At 36.5% G+C, this 26,515-nt stretch overlaps 1 protein-coding gene across 4 annotated transcripts in view; it reads right to left on the minus strand.

The window, feature by feature from the left end:
- The window catches only part of LOC128991408 (phosphoserine phosphatase), a 68,223-nt gene that overhangs the window by 23,768 nt on the left and 17,940 nt on the right, over positions 1–26,515 (minus strand). For 3 of the 4 annotated variants that reach the window (XM_054414552.1, XM_054414296.1, XM_054414381.1), the window contains 2 exons: positions 11,322–11,456; positions 6,533–6,678 (listed from right to left, as the gene is read on the minus strand). In XM_054414552.1, the coding sequence (XP_054270527.1) occupies positions 6,533–6,678; positions 11,322–11,456 (281 nt within the window). Of the gene's footprint in view, positions 1–4,787; positions 4,958–6,532; positions 6,679–11,321; positions 11,457–26,515 lie in introns of those variants that run through there. The other variant, XM_054414467.1, reaches the window with a different exon arrangement.

The raw sequence follows: 26,515 nt of genomic DNA on the forward strand, positions 1-26,515 counted from the left end.
CAACATATTCTGCTTCCATTGAAGATTGGGAAACACACCGTTGAAGCTTACTCTTCCAAATAACTGGTCCACCAAAAAGCTTTACAAGTATCCCGCTTGTTGATCGTCTAGTTTCCTTATCTCCAGCAAAGTCGGCATCACTAAAAGCTTCAATAGAATTGTTTCTGCTTTTCTCAAAAGCAATTCCATGAGTTGTTGTTCCTTTTAGATACCTCAATATTCTCTTCACCAAACCTATGTGAGCTTGAGTTGGTTTATCTTGTGCTCTTGATGCAATCCCAACTGCAAAAGATATATCAGGACGAGTCGCAGATTCTAAGTATAATAGACTTCCAACCATTTGACGGTAGTTTGTGGCATCCGTTACCAGTGGAGAATCTCCAGAAGTCCATCCAGGTTCAATGGGTAGTAGCAAAGGTTTAGCATCTGTCATGCCGTACTTCTCGAGGATCTTGTTGATGTAGCCAGTCTGATTAATATGTAAGTAGTCCCCGTTTCTTTTGACTTGTAAACCTAAAAAATAGCCAGCTTCATGTACAACAATTTCAAATCTTGATCTCAGCTTTGTTACCAAACCTCCAACTGCTGTCTCCTGGCCAATTATCATCCCATCATCTACATGAAAAAATACAAACAAGTTATCTCCATAAAACAAACAAGGATCAAAATTACTCTCTTTCAGATTACATTTCAACAAGAATTCAATCAAACACTTGTACCAACACTTTGATGCTTGTTTCAATCCATAAATACTTCTTTTCAAATGGCATACACGATTAGTTCCGTCTTTATATCCACATGGTTGTCTCATATAAACAGTCTCTTCAAGATTGCCATTCAAAAATGCTGTTTTAACATCAAACTGCTTGATAGTAAGATTGTATTGAACTGAATAGCCTAACATAGTTCGCATCGTCTCAAACCGAGCTACAGGGCTGAAAGTGTCACCATAATCAATACCAGGACGCTGAGTAAATCCTTTTGCGACCAAACGCGCCTTGTAACGAATGATTTCGTTCTCAGAATTTGTTTTCAGTGTAAATACCCAGCGATTATCGATGACTTTTCTTCCTTTTGGTAGATCAACCAAATCATAAGTTTGATTTTTTATTAATGAATTTATTTCTTCATCCATAGCAGATTTCCAATCGATGGCATGCTCAGATCTAATTGCTTCATCATAATTTTCCGGTACTTCGTTTGTAAGTATTGCAGAAGCTAAAAGCTCATTTTTATCTCTGTCACTGACACACATGACAGAATCATCTTTATATCTCATAGGTATTTTTATTCCATCACGTTTTCTCAGGTTATAAGTCTCCTCTTGTAATATATCACCTGGAATAGGGTTATCATCATTAGGACACAAAATGTCTTGTTCATCAGTATCATTGGTTCCTGGATACACAATATCTTGCTCTTCTTCATGGAATATATTGTCCTGATTACTGTCAACAAGCTGATTTCTGGTCTCATCATTTAGAATTGATTGCCTGTCAATATCATTGCTACTCTCTTCAATGTTAAAGTAGTGTTTATCATCGTTCTTTTGGCAAAACTCAGGATTGAATTTTACATCACGGCACACTTCAGCTTTGTTCTTATCTGAGAAATATACTCGGTATCCACAGTCACTATACCCAACCAAATAACCCTTTTTGGACTTAGCATCAAATTTCTTCCTCTTTTGTTGAGGTATCCAAGCATAGCACTCACTTCCAAAAGTCTTTAGATGTTTGAAGTCTGTTTCACCCTTTAAAAATATCTCAATTGGGGTTTTGTTCTTGATTTTTGTTGGTCCAGTGCGATTGAGAGTATGTGTTGCAGCAAGCACAGCCTCTCCCCATATTCTTTTTGGTAAGTGAGGAGCTGACGTCATCCATGACCTGGCCATTTCACACAAAATTCGATTTTCCCTTTCTGCAACCCCATTCTGTTGAGGTGTATAAGGACAAGTCAAAGAGTGGTGAATTCCATTTTTCTCAGCGAATTCTTTAACATCTCTATTGTTGAATTCCTTTCCACCATCAGTTCTCAGCTCTTTGATTGTTGTTTTAGCTTGATTCTTCACAATCTCACAATACACTGGCAATTTATCTTTAACTTCATCTTTCTTCCTTAGAAGGAAAGTCACTCTAAAACTGGAAAAATCATCTTTAAAAACTAAAAAAAAACGATGACCATGTAAGTCAGGTTCTTCCATTGGCCCACACACATCGGCAAAAATTAACTGTCCAGGTTCATGTGATTTTTCTTGCCGTTCCTTAAATGGAGATCGTTGATATTTCCCCAACACGCATCCCTCACAAAACGGTTTATCAAATCTTACATCAATACCTCGTGATTTTAAAAAATTGTGAACATATCTATGATCTTGGTGCCCCAGTATTTCATGCCAAGACTGCAAATCATTATTTATTTTCTTCAAAATAAAACATGATTCTTTTGGTGGAATGACCTTAACAACCATATTATACAATTGATTAGTTGTATTAGATATAGCCAAAGCAATGGTTGTTCCGTTTTGAGAAAACACCCATGACTTACCATTGTTTTTCACAGTCTGGTGAATGCCTTTTTCACCTGCTTTCCTCACAGAGAATAAGTTACAAGCAACATCAGGACAGTACCAAACATCATCGAAATACCTGTAAGTCCACTGTTTACCATCAAAAACCATAACGTCTATTTTTCCTGACCCCAAGGCCTGAATATGAACACCTTGGCGAGCACTGTCCATCTTTTTAGGAGTATCAAATGGTTTGTAAGTGGCGAACCAGTCCCTGCGGTTTGTCACATGGTGAGAAGCACCACTGTCAACAAGCCAGTTGTCACATTCACTGAAAAATGACTTATCAATTAGGCCTACCTCTAGATTTGATCGAGTCATCATTGCAGCATTTTGTATCTCACGGGTACATTCATTTGATTTATGTCCTTTTGTGTGACACTTAAAACAAATTACACCTGTTCGACAGTTTTTAGATAGATGACCATTTTTGCCACATGAAAAACATTTTATCGCTCCTAATTTTTGCAAGTCTCCTTTTTTGGCATTTTTGGCTCCCATATATTTTGGCTGTTTAGAACTTACTTTTATTTTGGAAACCATGGCTACTGCTACATCCATCTCATCTCTGTCCTTTAGACGTAATTCAAAGTTGAGACATTTCTTCTGTAGAATGTCCCATGTCTTCACCTCCCTTGGTGAGTCGTGCCAAGTCACATATATGTGATCATATTCCTTTGGTAGAGTTTGAAGGAGTCGAGCACACAAATCGTCTTCATTAATAGGCTTACCGTATATTGTTAATTGGTTTTGGATTTCGTCAAACTTTTCTAGATGACCATTCATTCCAAGGGTAGGTTCCCAAGAAATGTTATGGAACTTATTTCTCAATATGTCAATATTTTCAGTTGACTTGACATCATAAATGTGGACAAGTTTCTCCCACATCTCTTTTCCTGTAGAGCAATTGCTTACTCTAAGTAGAGGATTCGTCTCAAGGGATAAAACAATATATTTTCTGGCTTTTGCATCATTTTTTGACCAATTTACCAATTTTTCGTCATAATTTGGTGTACCTGCTGTTGGTTTTCCGAATTCTCCACTAACAATTCCATAAACTCCTTCACATTCTAAGATTACCTTCATGACTATTTTCCATGTTGTGAAATTCTCAGTCCCTCTTAATTTTTCAATCTGTTTTTCATTACTCATCATTCACTATTCTATTAACTTCTTCTCAATTAATTTAACCACTCTGTTCTGCTACCATGTTGGAAATATCGTCTAAAATAACAAGTCGTCTTGTGGATCAAAAATTAAGTTAATTTAATAGTAAAACTGATAGAATGAAAAAAAAACTTAGATTTGTGTATACATCTTACTTCATCAAAATATAACAAACAACTAAACTCTGTTGCCAAGGAAACATCATATGTTCTTTTCTAACATAACTATTATGGACATTATAATATGAATATATTATATCTTCAACAAAAATGATGAAGTAAGAGCTATAAATGAAGATGACAGTCGACCTAAACGTCAGCGACATACACCATCATACCTTCAAGACTATATTTACTTGCTGAATCAGGTCCCTCCTACGACGAAGCAGTTAACAGTCCTGATTGGTGGCACTGGCAAGCTGCTATGAATGATGAAATGGTATCAATAAATTAAAATGAAGTGTTTGAGTTAGTTCCTCGTCCACATGGTAAAAGAATTATAGGTCTAAAGTGGGTTCTAACACGAAAACAAAATCCAGAAAGGTTCAAGGCAAGGTTGGTAGCAAAAGGATATGCTCAAAAGTATGGAGAGGATTATAATGAGACATTCAGTCTGTAGCCCGAAGCGATACCATTTTTTTTAATGTAGCTGTTCAAAAAGATCTTTACTTAAAACAGTTTGATGTAAAAACTGCATTTTTGTATTCTAAGTTAGATGAGGATATCTATACTTGGCAACCTGAAGGTTATGATGACAAAAGTCGAAGAGTTTGGAAACTGAAACGCAGTTTGTATGGTCTGAAACAAAGTCCAAGGTGTTGGAGTAAGTGTCTAATGCAAAGTATGCTTAAGAATGGTTATATCCAAAGTACTGCAGATCAATGTTTGTTTATTCGTAACAAGAACGGTTGAAAATTGTATGTAGTAATATTTGTGGATGATGGTCTGATTGCTGGTTCAAGTCAACAAGAGATGTCTGATTTTATTGCACAATTGGAACAAGACTTCAAGCTGAAGGTTACCGATCCTGAAATCTACCTTGGAATGGAGATTCATAGAGCAGAGGACAGGATTTCTTTGAGTCAGAATTCTTACATCAAGAGTGTACTTGAAAGGTACAGGATGTCAGAATGCAATCCAGTTGGTATGCCTTTATGCACGAGACATGAAGATACAGTTGAGGAAAACAAGCCTTTGAGTAAAGGAGTTCCCTTCCGAGAAGCTGTGGACATAAGTTGTGCAGTGAATATGGTAGCACAAAAGCTAAACAATCCTACTATGCAAGCATGGAGTGATGTCAAGAGAATATTCCGGTATTTGAAGGGGACATTGGATTATTCACTGACTTATTCCAAAAGTGAACCAATTCTCCGTTGCTAAAGTGATGCACTAGCGTCTAGACTGCCAGTGCAACTCCGAGGATCGTGGATCAGAGGCGCTGTGGCACCACCGCACCATGTCGTACGCTTCCGAATCATACCGGCGCATTAGCGTAGCTTATCTAACTGTTCACGGAAAATTGTTATCTGTATCACTGTCGCTGTCAAAACGTATAATTTGTAGATTAAATTTAAATTAAATATAATTAAACTGTCATAACCTAACCAAACTAACCAAACTTGCTGATAATGATAAACTTGAATGAAGGTTTACTTATCGAAAAACTAGCTCTGTTCTAAAAATAAAATTATAAATGTCTCAAATTAAATTTTATAATTTTTGAATTATAAAATTAAACTGTCATAACCTAACCAAACCAACCAAACTTGCTGATATGAAAAAATTTGTTGACAAAAAGTTAGTGCTACCAGCGGGATTCGAACCCGGCACCTTCAGATTATCAGCCCGGCACGCTATCCACTTCACCACCAAGGCTCATGACTCAGCTCCGTATCGTTGCAGTAATGGTTGACGTCACGCCATCGGCACGGAGCGGTGGTGGGGGGTTTTTCGATCTGATCCACGATCCTAGGAGTTGCACCGGCAGTCTAGATGCTTATCAGTGATGCTCATTTGCAGAGACTTTGCAAATGACAAGTCAAGAAAGTCACGTACAGGATATTTGTGTATGTTTGCTAATGGCATTGTAAGTTGGTCTTCAGTGAAGCAACATTGTGTTACATTATCAACCACAGAAGCAGAGTTTGTTTCTGCGAGTGAGGCTTCTAAGCAAATTGTATGGTTGAAAACTATGTTGGGGGAGATATATGGTCAAGAAATCAAGGCTGTTCTTTTTGTAGACAACGCTGGAGCTGTTCGACTAGCTAGGAATGCTGCGAGTCATAAGCGGTCAAAACACATTCATGTGAGATATCAGTATGTACGTGAGCGATTTCTTGCAGGTACATTTGATGTACGCCACGTGTCTGGGAATGACCAAATAGCTGATTTCCTGATGTAAGGCCTACCAGCGTCCAGATTGAAAACCCTGTTGGAGCGTGTTAGTTTGAGGGAATATTAAAAGAAACTTACTAGCTCACTGTCTATTTACAATCACATGGTTTATGATTAATTAAATCATGCGTATGAATGTTTTATCTTGACACATTTTCTGAAAACACAGTTTATAATAAAGTTTAACAACTACTAATCAATTATATTTTCTTTCTTTATTTAAAAGGTCCAAGACTAGGCCCAACCACCCAGGCTAGCAATTTTCAGGTTGGTGGGTCACTTCCTGTCACGAGTGCTACAGCTACTACTGTTGCAGGTATTCATGATTGGTTTCCACCCTTAAAACATTCTGATAAGTTGAGATTTAGATAAGCTGGTTTCTACTAGACTTAGCTGTACTCACCATTTAGGAAAAATTTCAATTTGTTTGCATATATATTCTGCAATGGGATGTTCAAATCCAAAGCAACTGGACCAATAAGTCCTCTGAACCCACCAGACACCAAGTACACTGGAATACTTCTCTGGTGCAAACAGTCTACAAGTTTCCTGAAAAATTTACAAACAAATTTAGGAAAACTAGGAGCGTGATGTGATGTTTTGTCATATTTAAGCTATTAGAAACCCAAACCACAATGCAAAATTAATTAGGCCTCCTGATATCTATTTTAAATATAAGTTAGTTGTCAATATGTTATTTTGATAGTTTTTAAGCTGAACATGTTGGATTTAATTATTCTGATTTTAATAGATTATTCTTGCAATTAGGTGGCTGGTCTTAGTAGCAAAGCCGTCATATCACTCATTATACACCAATCCATTATTCGTCTTATTCTACAAACAGTACAGTGTTAGTATCTATGTTTATGAACAGAAAAAAAATACAAGCCTACCAGCTAAAAATGAGTCATTGGAATATTGTTGCTATTTCAATACAGCTAACATTTTTGACATTATAATTTTAACTAGTTGTTACCCACGGGGCTTCACCCTGTTTGACTTCATAAGTATTAATAAAACTATTGATTGGTTAAGTTAAGCTGAAATAAACAAAACAGAATACAGTTTATACAAACAAATAATCACACCTTTTTTTTGTAAAATTTTATTTAATTTACAATCTGTTCAACAAAAAATAGAACAATAAGCAAATTTGATAAAATTTAAACACAGTAGTTAGTTAGTCTTTATCCAACAATACACACAAACTTTGCATATTTGGTACAAAGTTTGAAGTCTAAAAACGACTACTTAAATCCAAAACATGGCATCTTTTCAATCTGTATGTATAGTTGCTGTTGTCCAATAAATTTATAGCAAGGTAGTTAGGATGGTACTCTAATTTCTTAGTATTTGGCACTTAATTTTGAAATTTCTTCTTTGACTATTGGGGTTCGACTGTCCCTGTGAATTACTTCGTTATTGACGAACCATGGTGCCTGGAGAATGTGTCTTAGAACTTTGGATTGGAATCTTTGGATGATGTTCAAATTGGATTCACTGGATGTCCCCCACAGTTGGATACCGTACGTCCACACTGGTTTTAGAATGGTTTTATATAAAAGCAATTTATTTTCTGTTGATAATTTAGAATTTTGATTTAATAGCCAAGAAAGATTTTTAAATTTAACGAAATTCTCTTGTTCCAGATGTGGCTTTTCCAAGTGAGTCTTCTATCAAGGGTCAAGCCCAAGTATTTAACCTCATTGCACTGTGGGATTTGAACGTTGTTTAGGGTAACTGGAGGACACGTGTCTAATCTTGTTGTAAAGGTTGTATGGACCAATTTACTCTCATTTACTTTGATCCCCCATTTTTTAGCCAATCGGAGATATCATCGAGTCCAGTCTGCAAAATTTGTGAAGCTATAACAGGGTTTTCATGAGAGGCTATAATAGCAGTATCATCAGCGAATGTTGCAATTTCGACATTAGGATTTTCAGGGAGGTCCGCTGTGAACAATGTGTAGAGAACGGGGCCCAATACACTTCCTTGGGGAACTCCTGCATGAATTTCGTGAAGTGGGGTAACAATATCACCAAATTTTACTCTGAAGTGTCGATTGAAAAGGTAAGACCTCATGAGATTGAAAAATGTGTGAGGAAGATTAGGTTTTAGTTTATAGAGTAAACCAGTATGCCAAACTTTGTCAAACGCTTGACTCACGTCAATGAACACAGCAGAACAAAACTTCTTTGTCTCGATATCCTCTTTGATAACATCCACCACCCGATGGACCTGCTCAATGGCAGAATGTTCTTGCCGAAATCCAAACTGGTGATTAGGAATTAAGTTTGATTCATCAATCACAAAACGAAGGCGCTTTAAAAGAAGTTTTTCAAAAACCTTCGAGGCAATGGGGAGGAGACTGATAGGCCGGTACGAACTAACTTGATTTGGTGGTTTTCCAGGCTTTTGAATCATTATAATTTCAGATGTTTTCCATTGAGTAGGGCATGCTCAGTTCGCAAAATGGAATTGAAAATTAGGGTCAAGAATAAAATTGCTTTTCTTGGAAGTTCTTTGAGAATTTTTCCTGTGATCAAATCATACCCAGGGGCTTTGTGCAGTTTTAACCCCTTAATTACTTTTATCACTTCAGAAGATCGAAACTGAGATATCGGCAATGACATCTGATTGGGGCAGTCGAGGAATTCTTCAATTTCTTGGTAGTCGTTATTCAAATTTGTATTTGGCGTGAACACTGATGAAAGGTGGTCAGCAAACAAAGTCGCTTTCTCTTCGTTACTTCTGGCCCATGACCCGTTGGGCTTAAGTAGAGGGGGTACTGGAGTTTTAGGTTGTTTCATATTCTTAGTAACCTTCCACAAAGAATAGTTTGTACTTTCAGTTGGAGACAAATTTGCAGTAAATTCACAAAACCATTTATTTTTAAGATTCTTTAGCGCTCGTTTTATATCTTGAGAAGCTTTATTTAAATTGGCTTTATCCCTTTGGTTACGTGACTGTTGCCATATTCTTCTTAGTCTTCTTTTCTCCGCTATTCTCCGCTTTATCTCAACTGGATAGTTTATATGATTCAAGTTCTTTTGTTGGTTACCTGGCAAACTCCACCGCATCATCGATGTCATCTGGCGTTTTCAGGGGTATTTTCAAAAAAATATTTTCATTCATAATTTGCCAAAATTTTTCCCAGTTGGTCAGTTTATTAGAGAGAGTTGGTGAACGTTCTTTATAAATTATGGTTGAGCTTATCGTTGCTATTATCGGAGAATGGTCTGATGAAAGATCCAGGCAAGATTTGACATCAGTATAATTTTGTCCAATACCTTTAGTCACAAAAAAATCTATGAGGTCTGGAGTTCTTTGAGGATCAGTGGGCCAGTGCGTAGGCTCGCCTGTTGACAAATAGTTCATATTGTTGTTGTTAATAGATATTAAAAGCTGTCTTCCTCTAGGGTTAGCTAGCCTTGATCCCAACATTGGATGCTTTGCATTATAATCGCCTCCTGCCACAAACCTAGGACCGAGGGTGTTGAAAAAATCTGTAAAGTCTTGATTCATTATATTGTGGCGAGGGGGGCTATATATTGCAGAAATTGATACTGGTCCTGCCCAGTCCTCAACAACAATACTCGTAGCTTGAATGTGAGGCTGTTGAAACTTTGGCAACTCATAATGTTTTATTTGATTTCTAATTAAAATTGCAGTTCCACCATGTGCAGTGTTGTCTGGATGGTTTGTATGATACCTACATTACAAAATTTGGAATTTTGAAAAAGTTTAAAATTGTGAAGTGGGTTTCTGATACAAGCATTATATCAATTTTGTTTTGTGAAATGAAATGAAATGAAAAATAATCACACCTGATTTTAATAAGGTAATAAATTGAAAGAATAACAAACAAATAAGTACAGCTGAGGTATTTTTAACATTAGGTATATGGAAAGTTCCCTTTAGAAAGGAATTGCAACCTTAAGGGCAATTTATGAAATAATGGATAGTTTTGCACAAGGTTTCTCGTCATGACGAACATTTTAATTATATAGTTTATGGGGGTGTGACTTGTAGTTTTCTCAAAAGTTCATGGGTACTTTGGCAATTTATATATGGATACGCTATTATGTGATTCATAATATTAGGCCTATTTACTTTCAAAAACATTTTTTGTTCATATAAACTGAATATTATTTTATGTCTTATAGCAAAACCATAAGAAGTAATACAAAATCAGAGTACGCTAAGATTTTTAGAATAACGATAATATGCCTAGTTTAATTATTGAAAACAATTTACCCATTCATGCAAATCCCCACCTCTAGACAAGTACAAAGAGTGTTAACTGTCATGAGGAGTACTTCCGAGATTTCAGACATATTTCACTATACACTAAACTTCCTTTAATCTGGCATACACGGGACTTGACGCATGCCACATTACAGTAGACTCCCTCTTATCCGGACTCATCGGGACCGAGGCCATGCTGCAGCACGGGCAGCGCATCAATACGTCACAGTGGTGGATAATTGTACTAAACTTTTACCATTTAAATCTTACAAACAGCCAGCTTGTTTATTTACCTACCTAAAACATATGGGAATGGCGATGGCAATGAATTTATCAATGAAATCTATCCACTAGTGTGATCGTCATGGATCCTGCAGCATGGCCTCTTTTTCTAGTGGGGCCTTGCTTCACCTCACATTCAAGTTGGCATGGCCTAACCACAAGCTACTAAAGCTGTCATGGTAACTTATCACCCAATAACAGCCTACTAAAGTTGTCATACACAGTAGCAGACAGCTGTGTAGGGAGTAGATGATTTTCAGTGTAAGTGCATAGTTTGACCTTAAAGCTATTGATTGATATTTCTTTTTTATGCTTCCATTTTACTTTGGTCAGATGAACTGTGATGTTTCAAAAAGAATAATGTGGGAGCCTAGTACTGCATATAAATAATGGACGGAAATAATTGAATACACAAGACATTTTAACACGTTAGACTAAAGAAACAGAATTTATAAAATTGTCTTGGTATTTTTCTTAGATAATGAGGTTATAAACATAATTTAAGAAGCATCTATTAAGCACAGTCGATCCGCACCCGGTTAATCGAGGTGCTACTGATTATTTTTCAAAAATGTTTCTGAAGGTCGTGCCCGATTGTAGGATGCCAGATCAGAGGAAGTTAACTGTATTACTGGGGAAAGTTTTTAACATCTTGTACTCACTTAATACCTGGTGTCAGTCTTGGAGGACAAAATCTTATAAAGTCCCGTATCTGAGTCATGGTTGGTTGAATTATGTTCAGTCTAGCAGTTAGTGCCTCTCGGAATCCAATACCTCCTCCCATTGCATTCTTGGTCCTGTTAGGTTAGGATAAATACTCTCAATAATAATTATCATATAAGAAACTCATTATCATATAATAATGCATACTGATTCATTTGACCTGGGCATGCACAATGTTTTCTTTTCCTGCTATAAGTGTACGGGATTTGACTAAAGCAATCCACTGACTGATGGCGTTAAGAAATCCTTGTGAAGAACAAGTTAGCTGTTGGATGGTTTTCTTGCTTGCTATTTGAGACAACCAATCTATTGACTTTGAATAGTCAATAGTAGCTGTGTAGCAATTAAAGGAAGACAGATCTCCGAGAGGTTAACTCAGGAAAAAGGTAAAAAAACAAATTAAAACTAAATTGTAGCAGCTGACCCAGATTCAATATGTTAAACGTGATTAAATACAACCCTATAATTAAGGTGCGTTCTCTTAGGAGAGACTCTTAGGAGGGAACTTGTTGAGAAAACAACATTTTTTCAGGAAATTTCTAATCAAGATATTTTATTCAAGTATAAAAATTGATAGGTGTGCGGTTAAAAATTTGTTTTTCTGATTAGCTTAATACAGAGTGTATCTCGTACATCGTCCACTATTGATGTAAAAAAAATGTTGGTCCCACAATGACGAAATGACTTTAAACTATTCTTTGAATACGGAATGTACCAACAGCAGAGGTTCACTAGTAGCTCTTGTTACTACAAACATTTTGGCAGAATCAGAATTTGACCATTTTTATTTGTTTCAAAATTATGGCTCCATGTGGGAATTTTTGTTATTTTGAATGGCCTACTCTATATTTTTCCTAAAAATACAGATAACTCTACTCTGATTAAAATTTTGCATTCCTTATGAGCTAAGCATGACTAGTATGCGCTAAGCTTTACTTTGACATGCAATATTTCAATATCACCAAAACAATTTTTTTAATAGTTAAAATCTTGAAAAATTCAGATACAATACAACCCCACTGATCCGCCACCTACGGGACGTGGATCGTGGCAGGAACAATGAAAGGGCGGATTATCCAAGGGGCATATTAAATTGCAAAATTAATTGTTCAACTGACATTTATTAATTGTGAACGACCACTAAAGAGTGTCAATGTTCCCTTGACTGCGGGAGGCGTTAAATATTTTGCCACTATCGGGATTATGATCCTTTCCATGCTTGTAGTATTAATTGTCTACGATTTTTCCTTGATCGCGGAAGACAATAATAATGTTCCCGTGACCGTGAGAGATGTTCAATGTTTTGCCACGATTGCGGAGGATGGCGATAAATATTTTCTGTATCGCAAAAAACGATGATGATGTTTCTGCAATCGTAGGGGATGATCAAGATTTTTGGGTCCGCTGAATTGGCTAACTCTGGAACTCGCTAACCCCATGTTAAACACCCTATCTTCAAATTTGTAAACTTGTATTTAAACACATAACCGTCGTAAACCTGATAACTGACAGTTTTGAGACAAACCAAATGACTCGAAAACAGACGTCTTGCCATATCTATTTTTTTAGTAGGTACTCTTTACTGCTTATCCGATGATTTAAAATAGTAGCTTCATAGATCTTTGAGACCATAGCCTTGAGGTAATTTTTACACTGGTTAAAAGTAGCGTAGTTAAATATTTTCTTACTGACAAAGATGACCCCAAATGGTCTCAAAAATATTGTTTAGTGAATGAGGTACTAAAGACAATTTGATAACAAGTTGAGGTAATGTACAATAAACAGGATATGATCTATTTATATGTAAACAACGTAAATCGCAAACAATTTGTAATAGTTTGCTAAAAACATTACTCAGAAGTATTTCAATTTTCATAGCATAAACTAACATTAAGAACCCAGACAGAATATTTTACTATAAATAAACAGATTTAAGTTACATGCATAGTAATTATTGGGAGATATGGTTTAAAATTTCCCGTGCACACAAAGTAAATGTTCCTTTACTAAAGGGAAACAATTAGATTGACAATAACTGTATGAAAGGTAAAACGCCAACTATAACCAAGTTGTAAATAGTGATGTTGAGAACAACATACCCCCGCAAAAAACCTGTCAGCTAAGCGAATTTCCATTTGCCTGAATTGATTTTCAATTAAATGTATTTAATTAACATCAGGTGTTATGATTACCTAGGCTTGCTGCTACAGGGAGGGTAAAAAGTGTGTTTTTTAGTAAAATCTCAATAAATTAGTATAAAATGAAATAAATTTACCAAGTATCAAACTTTGAACTTTAAAGTTTGACCATTAACAAGCAAATTACAACATTTTACAATATTCTCCGTAAGAATAACATGGGAATTTTATTTAACATTTTTTTTATTTTCTCCGTAACAAGTCTAGGTACTCCTGGATTTGGAGGGAGTCGGTGGCTCAGTCGGTAGCGTCGCGGACTTCGGGCCCAAGGCAGCGATGTCGTGGGTTCGGATCCTGGTCACTGCCGATAACATTTTATAAGTACAGTTCACCTTTGTACTGTACCGGCTCACTCCTTGCTTTGCTGCAAACGATCCACGCACGGGCGCTTAGTCTATGTGGACGGGCAAATGCAAGGTTAAAAAAGGCCGCCAACCTCTTTAAAAAAAAAAATAAATAAATAAATAATTTTACAAAAACACTTTGATATAGTAAATATTTTTTTTTAAGCTCTTTAAAAAGGTCTGGAGAGAAATTGGGAAATTTTGTGTTTAGAAGGTCAAAAACTAGAAAAACTAATTTTTACCCCATAAAACCCCCCGTAAACCTCGTTACCATAGTCCAATCATGCTGGTTCGCAAACTCATTCAAGTTTATCTTGCCTTACACCTTCAAACCAAATTTCATCAAAATCGGACAAAATTACTCAAGTTATCATGTTCACAGAGACACACACACACACATATATATATATATAAAATCCAATGTATGTTTGTTTGTTTGTCCTTTATGGACTCCGAAACCGCTCAAAACAGATTCTAATGAAACTTTCAGGCATTATTAAGCATTATTCAAGGATGGTTTGTGTGAAGTTTGGTGAATTTCCGTCAAAAGGGCTCCGCCCCAGAGGCTCTGGAGTTTCCCGTGTTAACTTTATGAGTACTCATATTTAAATGGAATTAAAGAATCTTAACAGCTGGTTCAACTAAACAATTTGATTCTGTGATGTTCAATAGCATTAAAAAGGTAATAGGTTTACCAACAGGGTGCAGCACTATATTTTTCTTAATTTATGACAACAGCTAATTTGCAACCAAAAGGTGAGTGAGCGTAGCGAACGAACTTCAACCCGGAGGCGTGTTAGCGTAGCGAACGAGCTAACCTGAAGGCAAGGGAGCGCAGCGAACGAGCTCCAACCTAAAGGTGAGTGAGCGTAGCTTCAACCAGGACATGATTGAGCCATGCAAACGAGCTCATCTTGGAAATGAACCAGCATTGACATAGGAAAGGACGACGTCTGTCGGGCCAGCTAGTATATATATATTTGAACGAATGGTGTTTTTGGCCTCTGGGGACATCAAAATAAAAAAGTAAATCTGTCCTAGGCCTAGGTCTTACCATGCCACCTACGGTAATAGCTACTTCCCTATAGGGAAAATCGCTAAAACTAACACATTTAAAAATACCCCCGCCGCAGCAAACCAGCAGACTAAGCGAATTTCCATTTTCCTGGCTGGATTTCTACTAAAATATGTACCCTGAAAATTGTCAGATTTATTTCCTATTTAAATAACAGTACCTGGAGACCGAGCTTTGCTCGGGGAAAATCATTAGTTTACTCTGAAAGCAGTCTTAACCCTTCCCGAATGGGTGACGGATATATCCGCCTAAGTCTCTGGCAATAAAGGACGGGAAGCGGATATATCCGCCTTCTCTTCAGACAGACTGGAAAGTGCTTGAGCAGTAACCAGATGTTTCACGGTACCAAGGCACCACTTTCTTGCTCTCTCCATGGCGGCGCTCTCTCCCACACTCCCCCCTCTCTCCCGCGCCTACCCCTCTCCCACGCCTCCTCCTCTCCCGTGCCCCTCCCACCTCTCATACGCTTATTTCATACGCTCCCCCCTTGACGTTTCGCACTCACCACTACGTTATCTTTATTTATAGTTTACATATTGTTCTTTATTTATTGCCTAACGTTGTCATGGTCATATCTTCAAAGACGGGTGGCAAATATATCAGCTGCTTATCTACTCGTCCGCGGACGGGTAGCGGATATATCCGCATAGTAAACAAATTATTTTGACAGTATGAAGTGTTCCATTGTGTTTATTTTATGTATACTTGTATAACAAAACACAAATAAGGAAAATTAATTTTTATTTTTTCCTATAATTTTGTCCCGTTCTATGTCACGATTTCGCCCGTCCGGGAAGGGTTAGTATTGCAGATACATGAATCCATTCCCACACTCCGCACTGCTAGCCTTTACTAATTCGTTCACCACTTCCTGTGTCGTGGACATGTTTCCATTTCTTCTCATAGCATTTAAGTATTGCAGATACATTATTCTAACTGCTACAAACTGTTTCCAGTTCCCACACTCCACACTGCTCCCCTTTTCTACTTCCTTCACCCCTCCCTATGTCGCGGACCTGTTTCCCTCCCAACCCATAGCATTTTTGGATTGCAGATACCTTAACCCATTGGCGCCGACTTACGAACGTTACTCGTACGGCCGCTGCAGGCCCGGCGGCCGACTTACGAGTGCCGCTCGTGTTACCGCTAGGCAGCGCCATTAGTTATTTAGTTATTATTATTTTTCGCCCTTTTTGTTTCTTTTTACTATTATAATGTTTATAAATATCTTGCTTCTTGATTTGCGTATTTACTCATTTATTTTACCGAATAACAAACAATTTTGTGTTGCCATGGAAACCACATATCACCAAAAATCAGCTGCGGTAAGGTAAATAAACAATAAAAAAAAATGTTATCTATACTATTATATAAAAATCTAATGGTGTCTGTCTGTATGTGTATTACTAATAGGTGCAAAAACTACTGAACCAACTGGGCTTAAATTATACAAAAATATAGCTACCATACCAAGGACCATTATAGGACTATTCACATTTCGATACTGACCGTAGGCTTTGCCCCTTTGGCTTTAAAAATTCTGAGGTGAACATTTTAAAAGTAAATATTGATTGGTCTCCATGGCTGTGATGAGAACACTAACAATGTTTGTTTACATTTGCTTTGGCATTTAAATGTAAACAAGAAGAACTGCTAAACTGCATATTTCACAATTTTAGACAGCTGATACAAAGAAATTAAATATAATATTTTCCATAACTATGAGGTAGGTTTATTTTAATCTTACTTTTTATCATGGATTATTTATTCTAAAACTATGTCAATGATTATAGAAAAAAAAAGATTCTATAACCGTTGCTGTATCAACTCAAGGCCCCACTCAAAGTGTCTAAGTTATGAAAATAATGTTATTGATATGTTTTCATGGAAACAGTATGAAAATTACAATGTATAGATGGTTTGTATGAATTTGGAGGCTACTTTAAATAAATTGAAACTGCTTAACATGTGTTAGATTAACTTAACATAACTTGCACATCACATTGTTTTTTATATGTATATTTAGGTAAATTAAGTTATTGTGTTTTCCTAAACCTATGCTTAAACTAAACTAAAGAATATCATCAATAACTAAATTGTACGTTGATTTTTGTTTTCTAAAATCTGTTGTATATATGTAACTATATTTAATTATCAAATGCTAATACAAAATACTCTTATTTTATCTTAACACAGCTTTCAGTTCACAATTACTTTATTTGATACATTTATTATTTGTGTTTTGCCAAACCACTGATTAAATTAAACCAAGGAAAATATCATAAAACTAATCAGTACACAGTGTTCTTTTGTTTCTAAAATCAATGAAATATCTGATACTATGTTTACTTAATGGTAATTGTGAAAATGTAAGGGCAATGGACATGGAACTGATTAAAAGAACGAATTTTTTGTATTAAGTTGTTTGTTGATATTTTTGTAGAGTAGAATCAGGAGATGCAATGAAACATATATACTGTATTTGCTATTAAATTTTTTAGTCATTAATGCTTTGATAATCATATTAGTTTTGTCTGCTGTCTTTAATGCTAAATTATTTGTTTAAATTTTTTTATAGTACCTATAGATATAGTCTCTTTAATATTTCAAAATACCCCCGCCGCAGCAAACCTGCAGACTAAGCGAATTTCCATTTGACTGATTGGATTTACACTGAAATGTCTACTTAAAAATATAACATTTATTCCCGATTTAAATAGAATTAGTTTAAAAAGTACTTAGGTTTGCTGCATCAGGGAGGGTAAAACTGTTTTTTTTTTTTTTTGTAAAATGTTAATAGTTAGTAAAGAAATAAAAAATTTTCCAAATTTGATCAAAATATGTTCATAAACAAGCAAACTACAACAGTTTATTTATTCTCCATAAGAATAACATGGGAATTTTAAATTTACAATTTTTTGAAATTTTCTCCGTAACAATTAGGCGCATAATAACGCTTCAATATACTAAATTATTTGTTTTTTTTAAGCTCTACAAAATGGTTTAGAAAGAAATTGCAAAATGTTATGTTTTTTGAGTCAAAAATGGGAAAAACCTATTTTTACCCCATAAAACCCCCCATAAACCCCCGTTCCCATGGTCCGATCATGATGGATCGCGAGCTCGTTCAAATAAACGTAGGTTTACACGTTTGTACCAAATTTCATCAAAATCGGATCATTTTTGCTCGAGTTATCGTGCTAACGGACATATATATATATATATAAATATATATATATATATATATATATATGAATTTGAACAAATGGTGTTTTTGGCCTCTAGGGACCTCAAAACAAACAAAAAATCGGTCCCGCGTCCAGGTCTTACCATGAGTACTACGGTAATAGCTTATTCCCTAGTACCTGGGGACCGAGCTTTGCTCGGGGAAAATTATTAGTTTACTCTGAAAAGTATTGCAGATACATTAATCCACTCCCAATCTCCACACTGCTCACCTTCACTACTTACTTCACCACTCCCTACGTCGTGGACCTGTTTGCCCTCTTTCCCTATACCATTTTAGAATTAAAGATACATAAATGCCACAGACAGTTCCCACACTCTGCACTGCTAGCATTACTACTTCCTACACCATTTCCTACGTCATGGACCTGTTTTCCCCCCTTCTCGTAGCATTTTAGGATTGTAGATACCTTAATGTAATTCCCATAAACAGTTCCCAGACTCCAGACTGCTCACCTTTAATACTTCCTTCACCACTTCCTACGTCGCGGACCTATTTCTCTCCCTTCCAACGGCATTTTAGGATTGCAGATACCCTAATCTAATCGTCATTAACAGTTCCAACACTCCGGGCTGCTTGCCTTTACTACTTCCTTCACCTATTCCTACGTCGCAGACCTGTTTCTCTCCCTTCCAACGGCATTTTAGGATTGCAGATACCCTAATCTAATCGTCATTAACAGTTTCAACACTCCGGGCTGCTTGCCTTTACTACTTCCTTCACCTCTTCCTACGTCGCAGACTTGTTTCCCTCCATTCCCATAGCATTTTAGGATTGTAGATTCCTTAATCTAATTGTCATAAACAGTTTCCACACTCCAGACTGCTCGCCTTTACTACTTCCTTCACCACTTCCTACGTCGCGGACCTGATTCCCTCCCTTCTCATAGCATTTTAGGATTGTAGATAACTTGATCTAATCGTTATTAAGATTAGATCAAACAGTTATTACTACTTCCTTCACCATTCCCTATGTTTTAGACCTGTTTGCCCTCCTTCCTTATACTATTTTAGAATTGCAGATACATAAATGCCACAGACGGTACTCACACTCTGCACTGCTAGCCTTACAACTTCCTTCCCCATTTCCTAAGTCATGGACCTGTTTTCCTCCCTTCCCATTACATTTTAGGATTGCAGATACCTTAATTTAATCGTCATAAACAGTTCCCACACTCCAGACTGCTCGCCTTTACTACTTCCTTCACCACTTCCTATGTCGTGGACCTGTTTTCCTCCCTTTCCATAGCATTTAAGGATTGCAGATACCGTAATCTAATCGTCATAAACAGATCCCACACTCCACACTGCTACCCTTGACTATAGAATAGAGTAATCTTCAGAATAATCTTTGCTCAATAGTAACAACTGATCTTTTTCCTTTTGTACTGTATTTTGTTTTGCTAGTATACTGTGGATAGACAAATTAAAAGTCTTTTGTTTACTTTTTCCTTGTTATTTAATTCAGCCAACATGGTTACCTAGCAACCCATAAGACTAATGTTAAAAAAAATTGATTTTCAGTTTCATTTTTCTAAGTAATTAGATTTTTGTTGGCAGTTCTAATTGCAGTAAACTCGTTTTTAGGCCAGAAATAAACTTTATACAACATTTGAAGAAAATCGTCGGAGCCGTTTTCGAGATCTTGGTGCAAGCATACATACATACATACATACAAGCAAACTTTGCTCGTATTAGAGTATAGGATATGGGAAATTCGCTAAAAACAGTATTGATAAGGCACAGCAATATTTCTAAAGTTTATAACAGCTGACTTAGTTTTGCTAATGATTTATTGTGAGTGAAGAAACTGAAGATGGAAGGATTTGTGATTTAATATAAAGAAGAATGAAATTTTAAAAAAATGATCTTTTAAATTTAATAATTAGTATTTTTATTTTTGCAACTTCAAAATTGAAATTTAAAATGGCAATAATAAATCAAAAGATATGTAAGATGAAGGTAAATCATGTAGGCCTATGTCAATGTTTTATTCGAAGATTATTTGGTAATTTTTTCTCATATCAGCCTACACAAGATATAAAATTAATCAAAACCAAAATAGTGGTATCCCCTACTTACCAGATTTAAAAGTCATATAACTTAAACGTTTCTATTAAGGCTATAAAATTTGAATTTTGTTTCTAAAAGCGTTGGCGGATGTGTAACTATTACATGCAACAGATGTAAAGATTTAAATGTTTCTATTTTGTGTCCTCTTCCCGTTGCAAAGCACGGGTACAACAGCTAGTTACTTATAAAAGTACACAACTTTTAATTTTTCTACGTAGGGAATCGATTGAACTTTATAATAGTAGTGTTATTTGGTGTCTGGATTAATCTTGGAATTTGTATATCAAGATTACTTTCAAAATATTGTTTTTAAATTTTTTATTTTTGTAATCTTTATATATGGTATATATATTTTTTTGCGTTTAGAACTTTGACTATCCAATTTTTACCACTTTTCTGTAGACAATTTTACTGTGAACAAAATGGTGAAAGATTTATTAATTTATTACCTAAGGTTTTCTTTCTATAGCAGTTAGAGTAAAAGTCTACAAATTCGGTAAAATTAATTGCCGCCAGAGGGTGCTGCAGGTAGCGCATTAATTCCTTCCCCAATGGGTTAATCTAATCGTCATAAACAGTTCCCACACTCCGGACTGCTCGCCTTTACTACTTTCTTCATCACTTCCTACGTCGCGGACCTGTTTCCCTCCCTTCCCATAGCATTTTAGGATTGTAGATACCTTAATCTAATTGTCATAAACAGTTCCCACACTCCAGACTGCTTACCTTTACTACTTCCGTCATCACTTCCTACGTCACGGTCCTGTTTACCTCCCTTCACATAGCATTTTAGGATCGCATATATCTTAATCTAATTGTCATAAACAGTTCCCACACTCCGGACTGCTCACCTTTACTACTTCCTTCATCACTTCCTACGTCGCAGACCTGTTTCCTTCCCTTCCCATAGCATTTAAGGATTGCAGATACCGTAATCTAATCGTCAAACAGATCCCACACTCCACACTGCTAACCTTGACTACAATGTATCGAGTAATCGTATAATCTTTGCTCAATAGTAACAACTGATGTTTTTCCTTTTGTACTGTATTTTTAATTTGCTAGTATACTGTGGACAGACAACTTACAAGTCTTTTGTTTACTTTCTCCTTGTTATTTAATTCAGCCAAGATGGTTACTTAGCAACCCGTAAGACTAATGTTAACAAAATGTGACTTTCAGTTTCATTTTTCTACGTAATTAGATTTTTGTTGGCAGTTCTAACTGCAGTAAACTTGTTTTTAGGCCAGGAATAAACTATTTAAAACATTTGAAGAAAATTGTCGGAGCCGGTTTCGAGATCTTTGTGCAAAAAAGCAAGCAAGCATACATACTGTACAAGCAAACAGTAGGATACAGTGTAGGAGTATAGGATTAATTTTAATGAGTACCTAGGTTTGCTGCTACAGGGAAGGTATTGAGGTGTGTTTTTATTGAAATGTTGATAGCTTAGTATGAAATAAACATAAGTGCCAAATTTGATCAAAATGTATCCATAAACTTGCAAACTACTGTACAAACGTTTATTTATTCTCCATAAGAATAACATGGGAATTTTTAATTTAAAGTATTTTTAAATTATCTCTGTAACCGTTAGGCACACAACAACGCTTCATTCAAAATTATTTCTCTTTTTAAGCTCTACAAAATGGTCTGGAAAGAAATTTTATGTATTTAGAGTAAAAAATGGGAAAAACCAATTTTTACCCCATAAAACCCCCCATAAATCCCTGTTCCCATAGTCCGATCACGCTGGTTCGCGAACTCGTTCAAATAAATGTAGTTTTACACGTTTCTACCAAATTTCATCAAAATCGGATCATTTTTGCTCAAGTTATCGCACTAACGGACACATAATATACATGAATTTGAACAAAGGGTGTTTTTGGCCTGTGGGGACTTTGAAACGAAAATGTAAATCGGTCCCAGGTCTAGGTCTTACCATGAGTACTACGGTAATAGCTTATTTCCTACATGGGAAATTCGCTAAAACTGGAAACTCATTTAGGTGTTTCATGTCCTTATAAAGTGGACGATTTTTTTTATGAGCACATCTGTCTGAGTCAGGGGTTATGTACTTTATATATTTTCATTTTTGTTTGGCTATATCTTCTCCATTAAAATTGATTTTAATTAATTTACACTCTAGCCTATGATTGACATGCCATCGGTTACATGATTGTTAATGATGGATTGTAAGATTGATGAGATTTATTTAATAAAAGAGATGAAAAACAATAAATGGTTTATTAACATGGTTGAGAAGGAATATGATTAAATGTAAACAAGCAATATAAATAGATCATAACAATTAATAAAACATATGGTTTCATGGGCGGTTCCAGGGCTAATTTTCAGAGGGGGCCATTCTATCGAGGGTGTGGGGGGCATTTTAATTCTATGCCAGCATGGCCACAACTTCCAGGGGGTTTGGGGGTATGGAATACCCACCATTGTGGGAGGGGGGTCCTCCCCCAGAAATTTGTGAAAAATTATACATGCAAAGTCGACATTTTAAGCACTCTGACGAAGAAAACGTTTTAATCTCTTGTAATCTAAAAAGGAGAGTTTAAGTACAAAACTTCCTTTTTTCATTGATAAAACTTTTTCTGTTCTTACAGGCCCTGTAATTTCACCTATCAATTTTTAAATGTTTTGTTTCATAATGTCGACGTGCATTGTATTCCTTCAACAATGATTGTTTCAGAAAATAAAACAGTTCCTCGCTTACTACATTTTTGACAATTTTAGTTGTGTTAAAAAAGGACTATAAATCTTAATTTGCCTAAATAAACTATAAAAAAATAATAAGGTTTAAACTAACTACACAATAATAAGTACTGTCTTAAAAAAAAAACATATACATTTGAAATCTTTATGTTAAAAAATAAGTGTAGCAGAGCAGGTTGAAAGAATGTATGTTTGTGTAAAAGAGAGAGGTTCATACGACCCACCGCAGTATCCCACCAATTCGAATGGTGAGCACGGCCCGTTTTTCCACCACACTGTGCGCCAGTATCCAGGGGAGTATTAGATTAAGCATACTCCATATTAAGTTATAATATAGATGATATCTGTACGACATTTCCCAGCCGGGCGGGTGCACGTGCGACACTGCGACGGTGTTGATGTAAACACTTGAACGCACATGTCTACGTCCGGCGAAGTAGAGAATATCTGGCGGTTTCAACGCAGCATTTTTCCGCCGGACCGGCGGTTTTGCCGTCCCGGAAGGGCCAGGAGGTTGAGGGTCAGAATACACTTCTTCCGGCGAAAACTATTTTGCCGGAGCCGGCGACAATATATAGAGTGCAATGAACTCTGAATCAGTTGACTCTTTGAAATGGTGCTGTCAAGACCTCAAAACTTGGCCTTGCTTTGTTTGATCCACCACAGAAGGAAGAGGAAATATTTGGGTTCATCCGATTCTGGAGAACAGACACTCCATGGAGCATTTTATACTCTATTTTTACAGTTGTTGAGGAATGACAAAAATGATTTTTTAAATAATTTTTGTTGTTTAATTACAGTAGAACTCCGATTATCCGAATCAATTCGGACCAGACCCCATTCGGATATTCAAAAATTCGGATAATCGGAGTTTTACCGGAATTCCGGGAATTTTAAAGAAAAATTCCCATTTTCCTGTACTAAATGAACTTTTAATTAATAATAAATGAAATCACAACATTTTTACAGTTTACAATGCATGTACGAGTGTTCTATACATGTTATTACAGTAAGATAATAATGGTCCATCAAAGTTCAAAAATACACACTTGCTAAATTTACAGTACATTACTATCTTACTTGTTGAACATTTCCACCAACGTGAGCTGCTTGGCTGTTTTCAGACGTTTTTTTGCAGCCAGATTGCGCATCCGTTTAACCGTTAGGTTAAACAAGTTGTAGGTGATCGCACTCAGGTTGCCGCTCCATCCATCTTAAAGCAGTTTCAAGACAATTGAATGCTTCTGAAGCTGACGGTCCAATATCACTTTCAACTTCCATGTTGACTTCTTCTTCCTCCTCAACAATGTCTTCGGAAACACTTTCAATGATCTCTTCATCACTTAGGATTTGATACCCAGGATCTGACGAATCACTCATGACCCACTCTCCAACCTCTTCAGTACTCACTTCTGAACATCCCGGAATTTGTATAAGAATGTTTCTTAGTTCTTCAAGTGACATATCATCTTCATCTATCTCATTTTCTTGTTGTAGGCCATCTTGTTCGGTTGATAAGCCTTTCAATTTATTCCACGCACGTCTTAAAGTCTCCGTTTTAACCAGGCTCCATGCTTCCGCTACCATGTAAGCACAATCTTTCAAATTTATCTTCTTGTGATTATTCAGAACACATTCTTCATCCTCTGCCTCGACTAGAAGTTATCTTAAAAGCTGCCATCTGTAGTGGCGTTTCATTGTCTCTATAACGGACTGGTCCATTGGTTGCAATAGGCTTGTAACATTTGGCGGTAAAAAAATTGTTTTAAACTGGCCATTATCTCGTTCCATCAAGTCCTCAGTAGGATGAGTTGGAGCATTGTCTACAATCAAAAGCACCTTACTGTGCTCTTTTCCCAGAGATTTTTGATGTTTTTTTACCTCGGGAATGAAAATTTTGTCATACCATTCGTTGAACAATGATGCAGTCATCCAAGCCCTAGGTTGGTTTTTGTAGTGAACAGGAAGTTTTTTAACATTTTTAAAAGCTCTAGGCCTTTGAGATTTGCCAATTAGAAGAAGGGGAAATTCGGTGGTTTCCCGTAGAGTTAGCACAGTTAAGGACTGTAACTCGGTCCTTACTTATTTAATGTCCAGGTGCACTACTCTCCCTTTTGGATGCTAAAGTTGTCTTAGGTAAGGCTTTCCAAACAAGGCCGGTTTCATCGGCGTTGTAAATGAACTCTGGATCGTAGGATTCAGTCACAACTTTAAAGGTTTCAATGAATTGTTCTGTAGCGTTAGGATCTGCCGATAACTTCTCGCCACTTAGGTCAAGTTCACGGACACCATGCCTGGACTTGAAATTCCTTAGCCACCCGTTGCTTGCTTAAAAAGTCGCATTACCAAGTTTTTCAGCAAATATTTTTGCTTTCTCGCAGAGAATAGGGCCGGAAATCGGGTTTCCCAAAGATAGTTGCTGTAAAAACCACTTGAAAACTGCATTTTCTAAATCTACGTTTGTTGCAGTCTTAATTGATTTTCTTGAAGAGCTTCCATCTTCGTTTTCAAGAACTGATACAAAGTTTAATAGTGTAGCCTTTTTTTTTATGTCCGAAATTGTAGCCTGTCCAACACCATACATTTCAGCTAACTGCTTTCCAGTTACACCTTTGTCGGATTGCTCTAAAATCTTTAATTTATCCGCAAACGATAACACAACGCGTTTTCTTTTAGACGTGGGAAACAAAAGTGTCTTGGTCTGTAGCAGGTTAACAACACACTGACAACAGTGACAACGACAGTCTCAATCAGATCTAAGGATATGAGTAGGAAGGGGGAAAGAACACAGTAGCAGTAGCCAATAAAAACCGTGCGTAGAGATAGTGACTCACTCCCCCGCCCTTCGCCTATACATACTAGTAGCTTCACGGGAGGAAGAACCATTGTAGGCCATATAGTAGTTTCGCGGAGGGACGAACAGTAGCGCTCAAGGACGTCTGCCGTCTTCAATAACAAATATTTGATATTTTGCGAAACTTATTTACTGTAGCTTTACGTTTTTTAAATTGTTGAAATAAGCGATTCGGATAATCGGCGATTCGGTTAATAGGAGTTCGGATAATTGGAGTTCTTTTTTTTCTCTCATGGGGCTGGGGTATTCTTACCCCTTGCTACCTCGACCTACAAGATCTTTTGTAGCACCCTTTTTTTTTTGTTTAGTCACCCAACCAAAGTTTTCTTGCGAAGCAAATCAGTTGGTGCACACCCATTTCTCTTATTTCAGTAGGCATCAGGAATGCCTTTAATAGGTGTTTCAACCTTTTATGGGCTATCGCCGGACATTCCAGCCATATGTGCTCAGCTGATTCTGTTTCGTAGAGACAGAATCTGCACTGATCTGTCTGTCTAAGTCCTATTGTCTTGAGGTACTTCCTTACATAGCCATGCCCTGTAAGTAGACCTATCAGGAGGCTTATTTCTTCTTTCTTTTTGGAGGTCGAAGATGTTTCTCCATTCCTTACTAA

The sequence above is a fragment of the Macrosteles quadrilineatus genome, unplaced genomic scaffold (genome assembly GCF_028750875.1).
Source record: "Macrosteles quadrilineatus isolate MER2022 unplaced genomic scaffold, UCM_ALF_1.0 Scaffold_1__1_contigs__length_201487025, whole genome shotgun sequence".
In the NCBI taxonomy this organism is placed as follows: domain Eukaryota; kingdom Metazoa; phylum Arthropoda; class Insecta; order Hemiptera; family Cicadellidae; genus Macrosteles; species Macrosteles quadrilineatus.